A 13,690-nucleotide genomic window follows, 5' to 3' on the forward strand; every position below is an offset into this window, starting at 1 on the left:
TTGACCCAGGGTTAGGAGGTTGGGATCATTATTATTTTTAATTTATTTTTTATTACATTTACATATTATGCATATAAAAATAAATATAGGGGAAGAAGCATCCGATTATTTGCTAAATCTAAGTCCTTACGAAATGAAAATGATTTTGTACAACATTTTGAGTGGGCGCGAGTTTAATATAGGTTTATAAAAAAATTATATTATAAATATATTTTTTTTAAAGTAAATTATTTTATAAATTTCTATCATATTACAAACACTATAAAAATTAAAAACTATATAATACAATTTTATATTGAGTCCCCAAAAAGGAACCATAATTATGTCTAAAAATTTTTACTTGAATTTTTTAATTAAAAAAATTTATACAATCGATTTTAAAATGATTTGCTTGACAGTATTATTTAATAATTTCTCCCTCGGTAATTTTGTCTTTTTAAATATAGAGAAAATAATTCAATATTTTTCAGGATCCACTTGGGTTCCCGAGAAAGATGGCACAGTTTCTATTAAAGAACCTCGCAACATTGATGACTTTAAAATGTCTATGAAAAAGGTATACATTGTTTTCATTAACACATGATCAATCTTTTCAATGAAATAAATAAACGATATTAAGACAAAAATTCCATAAAAATGCAAATATTAGGAACATCCCCCTAGTTTTAATTTGTTAAGTTGATGTTGTAAATTCAAGTAGTTCATAGGTTCTGGACTTAGGAGACAACTTCTTAGACGAAGTTCCAGATTAATTAAAAAAAGAGTTTAATAAAATTTGGTCGTTGTTTAGTAAAATCTTATGCACTTCCCCCCCCCCCCCCCCATTTCGAAAAAATTTTTATGGGGTATTTTTGTCTTTCAAAATCTTCAGAATATGTCCGGGAATCAGGGAAAATTTTATTAGCCCTTTCAAATTATTCTTTAAAGCCGAGACAACAAATTAATTATCAATACACCTTTTTTTACTTCCATTTTATGATGTTAAATGACTTTTGACCCTTATTTGAGTAGTTAAGAGAGGGAGGGGGGGGGTGATTATATTATAGAAAGTAATCACTATCTAAAGTAGAAATGTAAGTAGTGGCAAAATGTAAATTACTGGACTAAGGCACTCTAACAAATCTTTTTTGACAGCATTTCATTATAATTGAGATGATTATATCCTGGGCCGTGCCAAGACTTTTGGTTGGCAGGAGAGAAAATGAAGACCCCTAATTCCCTAATTAAAAAATCGTAAAATAAAAAATGGGGATTCGTGAATGAGCAGCTTGGAAAAATGATGAAAAATATACGCGTAAAAAATAGTTAACAAATTTTTTTTTATTATAAAATTCATAATCATATATAAGATTATGACAATGATAATAAAAATAATTATTTTTAAAAAAATTTTAACAAAATCTAATCGTAAACATCTGAATCAAGGGAATTCCTATTCCTCAGACAGAACACACAACTCAATATTTTTAAATTTAACTATTGTTCCTTTTTAGGAACTCAATTATGTTTTTCCTAAAATTAATGTTAAAATTGAATGAAAACTTTTAATAAACGAGCTCTTCTTAAAAAAAAGAAATAAAAGAATTTTTCATTCAAAATTTGTTTAGAATAAATGAAACGCCGCTCACCATATTTTTTCGAAAAAAACAGTTTTTTTACTTACTACCCCATATAATTTGAACGTTGTAAGCACAACTTAGTAATATTTACAAAAAAATTTAAATTACAATTTACTTTTATTGCATTGAACAAAATTTGGCCTATAAATTATTGTAGCAGTATTAGCGTTGGGGGTTCATTTAAAATGGAATAAGCTAGGCCCTCAATAAAGTTTTTGAAGATTTTGAGGTAATATTTGATGATTTTAATCTTTAGAGATTTTTATTTTGATTATAACTTCTTTTTTTTAAATGAATGAATAAGCCTTTACATTTTCATAAGGTTATATACGCTACTCATTTGGGTTTATAATAAAAAAGTATTTTTTAAATATTATTCGCAGAGAATTAGCAGTCGCATAGGCGCATTAACTGATGCTAAAGATCCTAACAAAGTTGAGATTCCTTTGCACGGGCAATGGTTAAGAAGGCGTAGACTCGATGGCTCCCTGAATAGAGTTCCTGTCAATTTTTATCCAAATATTTGGTCAATATTAGAAAAAGTAAGCTTATTAATAGTAAAAATATCAAATAAATTTTGTTTTTGTTTACAAACTTACATCATATTAAGGACTATTAATTAAATTAGCGTTCCTTTTAATTATAATTTATATTTCATCATTTTGATAAGAAGAGGAAAAAATGAATTTGTAGGCCCTCAAAATGTTAAATTTTTATTTATTATTTACAAGTGCCATACGTTGCAGGTAGCCGGAAAATTGATCGATAGTAATCTCACCAATGAGGTCGAATATTATCTATATATTAATTATATTTACATCTCGGCGAAAACTAAGTTTCATCTATCACTGTCCTTTTAAAAACCAATTCATTTTCATTTTATAAATTGTATTTTAAAATTAATACATTTTCAAAAAATTAATTGTTTACATTTTTTAACTATGCCTGACTCTGGAAACAGAATTCTTTTCATCTTCATGTCCTCTTCTTTTTTCAAATATTCATTCCCGAATAGTTTAAAAAAATCAATTGAACTGAATATGTTTTATTTATTTATTTACACTTTAAAGATGACGCCAGAAGAAATGAAATTTTCTCTCCACATAGAATCCATTATTAACCTCTTACCCCATCCAGAATACCGGCAATTGATAGTTGAGGGTTTATCCTCTCTCATAGCTCTAACCGATGCGCAATTACGCGTTACATTTCCCAATGTTATCGATATGGATAAAATTGTCCAAAAAGCTAATCAAATATTTTTGAACGATCAGGTAAATTTAATTATTAATAAGCTAACAGTCCATATCTCTTTCTAAAAGAAGAGAATAAGTATCTACCATAGTTATTAGGTTAATGAATAAATGAATTGATATGGGATACTTACTATTAAGTTTTATTTTTAAAAAAAAAGATAAATTAATAATTTTTGTATTTCCGCAAAATATTTTTTTGTTAAAAGAAAAAAGTAGACGGGGATGCGACTCTATGTTGCGCTGGTTCCAAGCCCTTGTCATGCGGGGGAGTTGAGGGTATATGCCAGATATTTTACGATTCCGCTCCTAGTGGCAAATATGGAACCATAAGTTACATGTGCAGATCCCTGGCCGGTATTATAAAGATAGAACTTTTGGACGAAAAATCTCAATGCCACGTCAATTAAATAAATAATAAAAAAAGATGTACCTTTTTTAAAAACTACCTCTAAATTGGATCGTTTTTTGTTTCGAAAAAATAAATCAAAATTTCCCCCATTTTTTAAGAAAATCTCTTATTTATCTTAGGATTCTGTTTAACAAGTACATATATTTTAAAGAAATTTTCTTCGTTTTACAGTTTAGTTTATGTATATTTTAAAAATTTTTTTAATACCCTGCATTATTAAAAGTTTATTATCTTATTATATCAAGTATCTTATTTACTATTTTATTTTTAAAATGTTTTAAAAAATCATTATATTTTTCCCGCTCTTTTTTACATGTGCTGCATTAAAATATAATAATTGTTGTAAGTAAATTGTCAAAAAATAATATTTTTTTAAAATTATTTTTATTATCGATATTTTTATATAGTATTATAATATAAATAATATTTGTTATAAATATTTGACAAAAAAAACATTTAATAAAGCTATATACATTTATCATTAAACAACCGATGCGACGTAGTGATATAAAAAAAAATTTAGATAATTTATAGTACGCGATCTCTTGACTTGATATTTCATTTGACGCTTCCTTAAGGGGAGTTAAGTGGGTGGAATGGTGGATCTTATAGCCTCTTTTGGTTGGAAATGTTAGGTTTTGAGTAAATAAACGACTTCTAAACTCCCCCCCCCACACTTTTAATTTATAATAATTTGTTTATTTTCCGAAAATTACGACCAAAAAGTAAATTTGAATCGATCGATTTTATTTTTACGAATGTCCACAATCACAACAAAACACGACGGACCTTTCTTCGAATAGCCATTCCTCCATGAATTCTTTTTGTAACTTACCATCGCCGAGGAAAGAATTGTAAAAATTTTGCATAACCCCTTTATTTTCTATCGCTAGCTTGTATTGGTTTTCATATTGAATCTCGTCACTGGTCGAATCTATGCAGGAATACCCAGCCTTTTCTTTTCTTCTTCTTTTGAGTATTTTTACGGTGAACGCCCTAGGAACGCAATTGTAAAAGGAGTAAAAGCATTTTTTGGTAATGCACTCGATAGTTCTCAGGTATCGGGGAAAGTGGTCAGGGCCCAAGTCCTTCCAAATCTCTTTGGATTCGCACTTCCAAGGCTTGAAATTTTCACTTTTGGGTGAAGAAAATATGGGTGAGTGTTTGGAGTTTTTTCTTTGTGTTTTGTGAGCTGGTTGATAATACGAACGCTTGTTTCGCTGATTAATATGACTCGTCGATTTGTTGTTGTAGATGGTCAAAGATAAAGATTGAGCTAACTTCGAATAAGATATTATCGTTGAATTGATTCGGGTCTTTCTATGGGTCGTTTTGGAGAAGGTGCGGGGGATTTCTCTTTTGATTTCTTTCTTATTGGCAACGTGAACAAGCTCCTTTGTATAATGTGGGCCCACTGCGAAAGGTAAAATTTCATCTGATAACGTGTACTCTTCGTCGTTTATAAAGCCTTTGAACTCTGGTATTATAGAACGTGTGCTAGGATTTAATTGAATTTGCGAGTACATAGATGGTCTACTGATTGACATGTAACGAGCGTTGAAAGCATTGCCCAGCATTATGGTTAGATCTATCGTGGAAGTCGTTTGACAAAAAACCTTTTTGGGGACGATCAGATCTGGTTGTAATGTGGGTTTTTCAGCATATCTTACCACCCTTTTTAAACCTAATTTTTCTAACAAAAATTCTTTTAATGGGTCTATTGGTTCTCTCTCTGTTTTCGCATGCTTTTTATGATGTATTCTATGCGTTTGATAAATTTGAGGAAAGATTTGAGGAGTACAGGTTTTGAGTAAGATCATTAAAAGGACCAACAACGAATTTATTCTCCCGCGCTGAAAGACTATTATACCTAAGGAGCTAATTGTAAGACGCATTATTTTGTCTTATTATATTATTTATCGAACCTAGCTTTGGTGACCTGCAAATAATTTTTTAAAAAAAATAACTCAAATTATAATTTTAAATCCTCATATAGACAGTGGCATTGCTTGGTATGGGAAAAAAAGTGACCCACAGCATAGTAAAAAAAAATTTAATAAGCGAGCGGGTAACAAAAATTAAAACAATAACCGGGTGGGGTTTTAAATCTTTTGAAGCGAGATGGGTATGAGTGACCAACCTACATTTAATTTTTTTTTAAATTAATTATCTTATAATAAGTATAAAGCAAGTTCTCTTAATATTAATACTTGAACAAAATGAAATAATATATTCAGATAAAATAATGGATGACCAGAGCATAGACGTAAGATAAAAATTAAATCAATATTTTTAATAACTCCAAAACGGTATATAATAAAACTTTGTTAAATCTAATTTTTATTATTATAATCACGATAATATTTACCTGTATTAATTTAATATTTTATAATACTGGGTAGAATATCAAGGCTATGGTATAAAATAGAATGATAAATGAATAAGAAGCGGTAGTTTTTGAATCATTTTTTTCTTGTCTTTTCGAGTAGGATTGTGAAATGTGAGGTTAGAAAAAAAACTTGTAATATAAAGAATCTTCAAAAAATAGGCATATTTTAATAGGAAGGTGTTATTTTTAACAGATTGATATCAAATCAAATATTACAAAAAAATTTTAATAATTATTTTTGGGTAAAGAAATTGACCATCATAAAATATGAAAAAAATTATGTAAATGATAAAAATTGAATGGCTATTTATCTTTTTTTTAATATAACTTATTGTGTCTTTGTACATGATAATGATTAAGAAAAAAATTGTTTTAAAAATGATATGTACATTTATACCTTTTGTATTGTTTTTAAAGCCTTGTTTTTTTTCAAGTAATGAGGTGTAAAATGTTTGCAAAAATTGTTACCTTAATAATAATTTATCAACCGTTTTTATACAACAATTAATTATAAATAATTATCTCTACATTGTTCTTGCTTATTTAGCGTAGCAAAGGCATTATCATTTTTATTTTCTTTCAAAAATGTAATGTCTTACTGGCACCTTAACTCTGATACTTTCTGGATAATTTTATTTTAACTTTTAAACTTATTAAACACCATTTTGGGAATTAATTTTTTTTAAATCAACCTCAAAAAATTTGATAATTATATAAATATTGCAAAATAATTTATTAGTAATATATTGATTATAATTTGTCATAAATAAACGATATCATTTTTATTTCACACATTTACCCATATTTTCGAAGATATAAATTAAAATAAGTGATTATTTATAAATAAGATAATTAGGGATTGTTCTTGACGTGAGGAGCTGAACGCGCTTGGTGGGAAGTTTAGAAAGCTTGTGGATTAAGTTTACGATTTCTACTCTGATCTTTGCTCATCTTACGAATTAAATGACTGATTTTTTTAGATCCATTTTTTTTGTAAAAAAACAAACCCAAATTTTGACGCGTTTTATTATTTTTTTTAAAAAATCTTTTATACGTAAAAAGGTTTTGTCAATTTAGGAGTTAAAAATTTGGTAACGAATTTATGCGGTATTTTATTAACGAAAATCAGCGATAAAATGTACGTTTGATTGACAAATTTGCGGATGTTTGACTTATGTCCGGTGGGCTGGTTATTTTTCTTTCCATTTTCTACATCGGCGGGTTGAAAAGCTATTTGAACGTTCGGTTCCTTGTATCTTACCAATATCCATAAATAAAAAGTTATGATGATCAAGGATATCGTTAAAAAAACTATAACACAGGCCTCCATAATAATATCTCTTTTTAGTTTTTTGAAACTGGTGTTAGGCGATAAAGTATTGCTATATAAACTTCTCTTACGATTAGTAGATGTTTCAATTTTTAAGATGTCATCCATCAATTTTGAAGAATGATGGTTGCCATTTTCGATCACGTTTGATAATGACTTTTCGATTAATTTATAGCGATTTATATCCAAGGCTAATAAACCAGTTTCTGTTACAGCTACAATTAAGTACTTAGGATTTCGGCGCTTTACCTTTCCCTTTTCGCAATACTCGTTTAGCGTTGTCTTTGATCATAAATAAATAAAAATAGTTTTGTGTTAAAATAATTATAAACATTGATATATGAGGGGAATCCCCCCCCCCTCCTTAGCAAGTTTGCCAGATTTCGTAAATATCATTTTAGCTAATAAAAATTATCCTTCTGCATCCCATCAGGCTACCTTCCCAAAAAATTAGTATATAATATTATTATTAAAATGTTTAAAAGTTTTTTAAAAAAAATTAGGTAAATTATATTTTTAATTAAATCCTGCCAAAAGCCTCCAAAAAATTGGGCCTAAATCTTTCAATAAAAGTTATGGTAAAATAGAAAACTCAAAGGTTCTTCCACTTTACTAAATCTTAGATATTACTATGAGGATAAATGATAATATTTGATTTACAAATTCTATTTTTTTTTAAAATAAAAAAACCTGTACAAGTTCTTCCCATTTTTTGAAACTTCTTCGAAACACAACGTAGACTATGGATCCTGCTGATTCCTCTATGAGATTCCAGTGAAAGCAGAGTGAATTATGATGAGAATATTTCTTAATTTCGAATTCAATTTTTAAAATATCATTTTTGTAAGCCCGTCCATCTACAAATCTTAACGGATTTAATTTAGGGTTTCTTGATACGAAATTACAAGATGTTTGGCAACCAGAGAACTGTAAAAATAAATAGTCATTAAAAAAAGGTAAAGGAATAAATTTTGTTTCAAATTTTTTTTGAAAAAAATATTAAACAATAATCTTACGCAAATAGATGACTCTATGCAGACATTTTCCCATATAGGTTGAATGTATAACATTTCACACAAATCCCAGCACTAAATTAACAAAATAAATATCAAGACGTTAGTTATATTTCATTCAGGTAAAAATGGCTTATGTCAAAAAATCTTACCATCATCATATTATTCTGATATGTGTCGTTGCCAATACTCGGATAAAACTATATTCATTTATGTTAAAAAAAAATAAATCATATTATACTATAAAATTAACAGAGGTAGAATTAATTATTATATATATTAATGTTTTTTATAATTTTTAAATTTTACAAAAATTATCAATAAAAAATAAAATTACCTGATTCAAGCAATGAGTGCGACATCTGCCAATATTAATGCGATTTACGTCTGTGTTGCGAAAGAGAAATTTGTTAGTTTTAGGATTTTTGAATTTTTTATCCTTGCAAATAATGGATTTTGGAAGTGATAGGAGAAGGATGATCGATGATATAACGAATAGGCCAAAACGAATTCTAGAATTCATAATTCTTTTTAAATAAAATTTTTTTCAGGCTTTTAAGAAAGTATATATATTTTATTAAATTTTTTTTTCGATAATTTTCTTTAGAAATATAAAGATTTTTGAAAAAGTCGTTGCCGAATTAAGAAATAAAATTATTTTTTCTTATGTATATGTTAAAAAATTGATTTTTGTGACACAGTCGTGTGACATTTTTTGTTTAGTTTAATAAAAGGGTATACTATATAAAGTTTTAATGTTTCCGGGAAAAAAATGAATAAACAATTTAAATATTTTTTAATTGTCCAGTTTTTTATAGGTATACTTATTTTTTGTTACCTTTTTTACATTTAGATGAAAAGTAAAAGTTAACCGGATATTCATCACTTAATAAAAAAAATACTTTAAATTCCAGAATTAGTTCAATCGATTGGTCCAAAATGATAAAAGAATGATGATAAGAAATTTTGAATAAGGATTTTTGATAACTATTTTTTTTAAAGATTAGTAAATTTTTACTAAAAAAATAAATATTTATTGTGGCAAAATTGAAAAATATGGTCCAACTATATTTATCATAAAGAGTAAACAAATGTCCTAGTTTTTGCAGTGTGATTTAAATAGCTTAAAACCATAATATTCTTTTTTTACATTACAGTAACATATTCGAAAATACTATACAAGATTATTATAAGATGGCATGTGTTTTTTGTAATGATTTTCATTAAAAAAAAGAAAATTTTATATGTAATAATTGTAATTTTATATGGAAAGACATTGAATAAAACCACATTTTAAAATTTTTAGAACAGGTAATAAAGTAAGAAAACAAGTAAAGATTAAGAACAGGACAGGTATTTTTCAATTGACGATATTTTAATCCATGTAAACGTGTTTTTTCAATGTTTTTTTTAAATGAAAATAAAGATAATGAAATTAAATTATATACTTAAGGTCAAATAATTACCTTAAATAAATGTATTTTTCATCGATAATATGTAAATGCAGGTAACCAGTCCAAGAGATGATCAAATCATATATAGAGTATAAGGTATCAAACAAAATTAAATCTATAATAAATAGTTGAAAGGGTTATCATAATTTTAAATTTTTATTTATAAATCATAAAAGAAATTTTTTAATGAATAATCTTATTTATTCTGATTTTTATCTAATTAGTAATCTTTATTTTTTTTGTCATACTTCCTTTTGGCAAACATCCCATTCACTCTTAAATCTTAGGCCTTAGAAACAGTGGAGTCTTTAAGGGGGAAAGAAGCTTTGCAAGTAACTATAAAATAAAATTTAGGTATAATTTTAAAAAAAATTCGAAATATTTTGTTGGAAGCAGCTTCGACTCCCCTCAAACTCGATGAAATATCACATCTCCCAGGAGAGACCGGGATTGGAAGATGCCGATAAGTTGAAGGCCAATAAAATTAAAGCTAAAGGATTTATTATCTATTGCTCTTGTTTAATCCCGAGCATATTTAAATACTAATCGTGAAATAGTGCATCATTAATATTGATTCGTTTTTATTTGTAAATAGTTTGCTATTCTTGTGAATAATAAAATTCGTAATTGAACTATTCGAATAAATTGTTTTATTAAATAATTATTAAAAAATATTATATAATAAATGACCAGATTTGTTAAAGTAGCGCGCTAGCATAGAACGCTATCTTTTTTTGGTAGCTATAGCTAATAGCGCGATACTTTTTAAAAAATAGGCTTCAGTTATAACGCGCTATTTTTTTAAAATATAACTTTAAACATGAAAATTAAAATATAATTTCATTATGAATTATAATTTTAGTTTTTATTATTTTATTTTGAATTTGTAAACCCAAATCAACTAGTATAAATTATCAAAATTGTGGAAGCAAAGGATATCGATGTAAAACCGTGTGAGTCAAATTCAGATGAGAATATTAATGAAGAAGTTACACAAGACGAAAATGGAATTTTTGAAAAGTTTCCATTTCCAAAATTTCAAATGCATTTTAATAAGTATGAAAAATCAAAATCGGGCTATAAATTCATGATTAAATTGTAAAAAAAAATATCTTTTAATAATTCGATACAACCTTAAAAAACATCTATAAAGGAAATTTTATTTTTAAATTCTATTCATATTTTATTTTAAGAGTACTCGTACAAATTTTTTCAAAGAGATTAATATATAAATACTTTTAGTTTAATTTATAAAATGTTGATTTTTTTTATATATCATAACCAAAAATAAAAAAAGATTTCTTAGTAATTTTTTTTTTAAAGTAGCGATAGTTAATTACACGCTATTTGATTTTGACGGGTTTAGCGGTAGCGCGCTACCTTTATTTGGCAAATAGCTGTATCGGTCGCTGTATATGACTTATACAACATAAAATAAAATAAAATTCATTACACATAAATTATATCAATTTTTCAATAATCCAATCATAAAAAATATTACTTCCTAATAAAACTTTAACTCCTAATATTATTATCCTTAGTTAATGATTTTATCACAGAATAATTAGTCAAGGATCCGAATCATACCGTGTAGGTTCGGTTCAAGTTAAGGTTCAGATAAGAATAACAGTTCAGACCCAGTTATTAAAGAAATTATAATATTATTTAATTTTGAAAAAAAAAACGTGACACTTTTTACACACAAACTTATTAGAATTATATTTTTTTAAATTTTAGCGCTCATCCTAAAATAATTATATTAAGCTTATAAGATTAAAATCAGAGTTGTTAAAGTAGCGCGCTACTTAGCGTGCTATCTTTTTTGGTAGCTATTGCTAATAGCCGCTACTTTTTTTAAAATTATTTAATTTTTTAGCGCGCTACTTCACTACTTTTAAAAAATATAATAAATGTAAGTATAAACATGAAAATTTAAATATAATATCATAATTAATTATAATTTTTATAATTTATTATTTAATTTTGAAATTTAAATATATTTTCAATTTTTAATTTATATTTTCAATCTGTGTTAATAATCTAAAATGGCATCGCCCATGGATAACCAGATCCTTGAAAGTGATTCAGACATGGAAGATTCAATGGAAGAAAATGTACTTAATAGCTCTAATAACGATTTCCCATTCCCTAGATTTGAAAAAAATTTTAAAATAAATATTAAAACAAAATCTGGATTTAAATTCCTGTGCTTAAAATGTAAAAAAAATATATCATCAAATCAATCGAGTAGCTATAACCTGAAGAAACACCTAATGGTAAATTGTTATTTTTACATTATAATATTATTTATTTTATTAGACTGTTCACGCTAATTGCTATAAGGAAATAGAGAAACATATAAAAAATTTTGGTATAAGAGAATCTTCATTCAAAAATACAAATACTATCCAAACCAAATTAACTGATAATAAACATGCCAATATTTCACAAAAATTGGCTGATAAAGTAATTGTTGATTTTATTATTGACACAGTTCAGCCATTGTCCTTGGTTGATAATCCATCATTTACTATGATGATTAAAACTTTATCCCCTGGCACAACAGTTTTATGTCGCCAGACACTTATGAATAAAATAGCCGACAACTTCAAAGTGATGAAAGATGCTCTAATAGTAGAGTTATCAGATATATCTTATGTATGTACACCGGCAGATAGTTGGACACATAACAGAAGGTAAAAACTTATTTATATTTATAAATTGATCTGATTAAATATTTTTAGAGCTTCCTTGCCCTCAAGTGCTAGTGTCGAGAGATTATTTAGTAAAGCAAAGCTTATACTTTCTGATCGTCGCTCTAGACTTGGGGATGATAATATTAAAATATTATTATTAAAATGCAACAAATTAAAATAAATATTTATTTATATTGCTTATTTTTTTATAATCTAAACTAAGTATATTTTTATATTTATAAATGTTGATTTTTATATATTATTTATTATACATTTACATTATAAGCAAAAAATAAATAAAAAAAATTTGTTTCATTTGTTTCTGATTTTTTTTATAAAAATTAGCTTAAAAGTAGCTAATAGCGCGCTACTTTTTTTGACAAATAGCTATAGCGGTAGCGCGCTACTTTTAAAAATAGCGTTTAACAACTCTGATTAAAATATTCTTTTTCTTATGTCAAATTATATTTATAAGGTAATAACACTGACTGGAATATCTAAAAATAAGTGTTGATATTGATCACTAAAAACTGATTTAGTGTTATCTAAAATGATAAAATTTTAAAAATTCCTGGCCTGGCCATAAAATAACAAAAATTTAAAATAAGGGCCAGACTTTAAATAAAATACTCATGATTGGCTAAAAATATCGGTTTCCCCAAATCCAAAAAAATTTTGATCTCCACAAAATCTTTGTTAAATTCATATCAAAAGCAATTAAAGAAGCCGAAATAGCTGTAATATTATTATTTACAATTGATAAATTTCAATCTCTTACACCAGTAGAGAAAGTGTATCATTTTAGTGTAATTATTTCTTAGGAGAATTTTGTGACTAGTGAAATAAATATAACGATGAAATGAATGGGGGGAAATAATTTTTGCGCCATAGTAACGCCAACGAGTAACGCATACTTTGGTAACTGGTTTTAAGTTTCCATTTTTATGAAATTCATTACCTTGGTTAAGGTGGTTGGCTCTAATTAATTGTTTTGTTAAATTTTTTTAAATAATTGCCTATTTTATGGAATATTGTCAATTTCTATTATTTACACTTATAAAATTTTCTTAGAAAGAAAGGAGGACTGAATATAGATCAGATATTATGGTTCCAATTATAGAATTTTTGCCCATTTTGTCGGTTGTTGACTTATTCCAACTTCCAAGATCTACAGAAAATATAAATAAATAGGATTAAATAAGAACATCTTAATAATACCATATTCATACCTATTTTTTCAGACGGCAAACTAATTTGGGAAAAGTCGATATTAATAAGGGAAAAATAATTAAGTTTTTTTTATAAAAAAATTTTATATATTATATATTTATAAATGTGTATTATTTATTAGTAAATAAAAATGTCAATAAAAAAATTATATTTTTAAAAAAATTATGATACCGTTTTTTTATTTTTGTTTAAATCGTCACCATGATGGCTTAAACGCTGATTGTGAAATCACTATAATCTTTTACCAGGGTTTGATGGTGAAACCAGTTGACGTTATGCTAGGCATTTCTGAGC

General features: G+C 26.5%; 2 protein-coding genes across 3 annotated transcripts in view; one reads left to right on the top strand and one right to left on the bottom strand.

Moving 5' to 3' along the window:
* LOC135930021 (probable phosphorylase b kinase regulatory subunit alpha) overlaps window positions 1-3,509 on the top strand; it is a 43,872-nt gene extending 40,363 nt beyond the window's left edge. For both annotated transcript variants that reach the window (XM_065466788.1, XM_065466787.1), the window contains exons 27-32: window positions 90-182; window positions 471-556; window positions 2,003-2,161; window positions 2,351-2,404; window positions 2,690-2,893; window positions 3,082-3,509. In XM_065466788.1, coding sequence (XP_065322860.1) covers window positions 90-182; window positions 471-556; window positions 2,003-2,161; window positions 2,351-2,404; window positions 2,690-2,893; window positions 3,082-3,282 — 797 coding nt within the window. In that variant the 3' untranslated portion in view covers window positions 3,283-3,509. The remainder of the gene's footprint in view (window positions 1-89; window positions 183-470; window positions 557-2,002; window positions 2,162-2,350; window positions 2,405-2,689; window positions 2,894-3,081) is intronic.
* Window positions 3,510-6,459: 2,950 nt separating this feature from the next.
* On the bottom strand, window positions 6,460-8,555 carry LOC135929893 (uncharacterized). The gene is made up of 5 exons (XM_065466630.1): window positions 8,354-8,555; window positions 8,169-8,216; window positions 8,020-8,091; window positions 7,694-7,930; window positions 6,460-7,285 (listed from the first exon to the last, which is right to left on the bottom strand). The coding sequence occupies exons 1-5, from the start codon at window positions 8,537-8,539 to the stop codon at window positions 6,722-6,724; spliced, it is 1,107 nt and encodes a 368-aa protein (XP_065322702.1). The 5' UTR covers window positions 8,540-8,555; the 3' UTR covers window positions 6,460-6,721.
* Between the last annotated feature and the right edge of the window lie 5,135 nt (window positions 8,556-13,690).

The sequence above is a fragment of the Gordionus sp. m RMFG-2023 genome, chromosome 5 (assembly GCF_954871325.1).
Source record: "Gordionus sp. m RMFG-2023 chromosome 5, tfGorSpeb1-WG-v2, whole genome shotgun sequence".
In the NCBI taxonomy this organism is placed as follows: domain Eukaryota; kingdom Metazoa; phylum Nematomorpha; class Gordioida; order Chordodea; family Parachordodidae; genus Gordionus; species Gordionus sp. m RMFG-2023.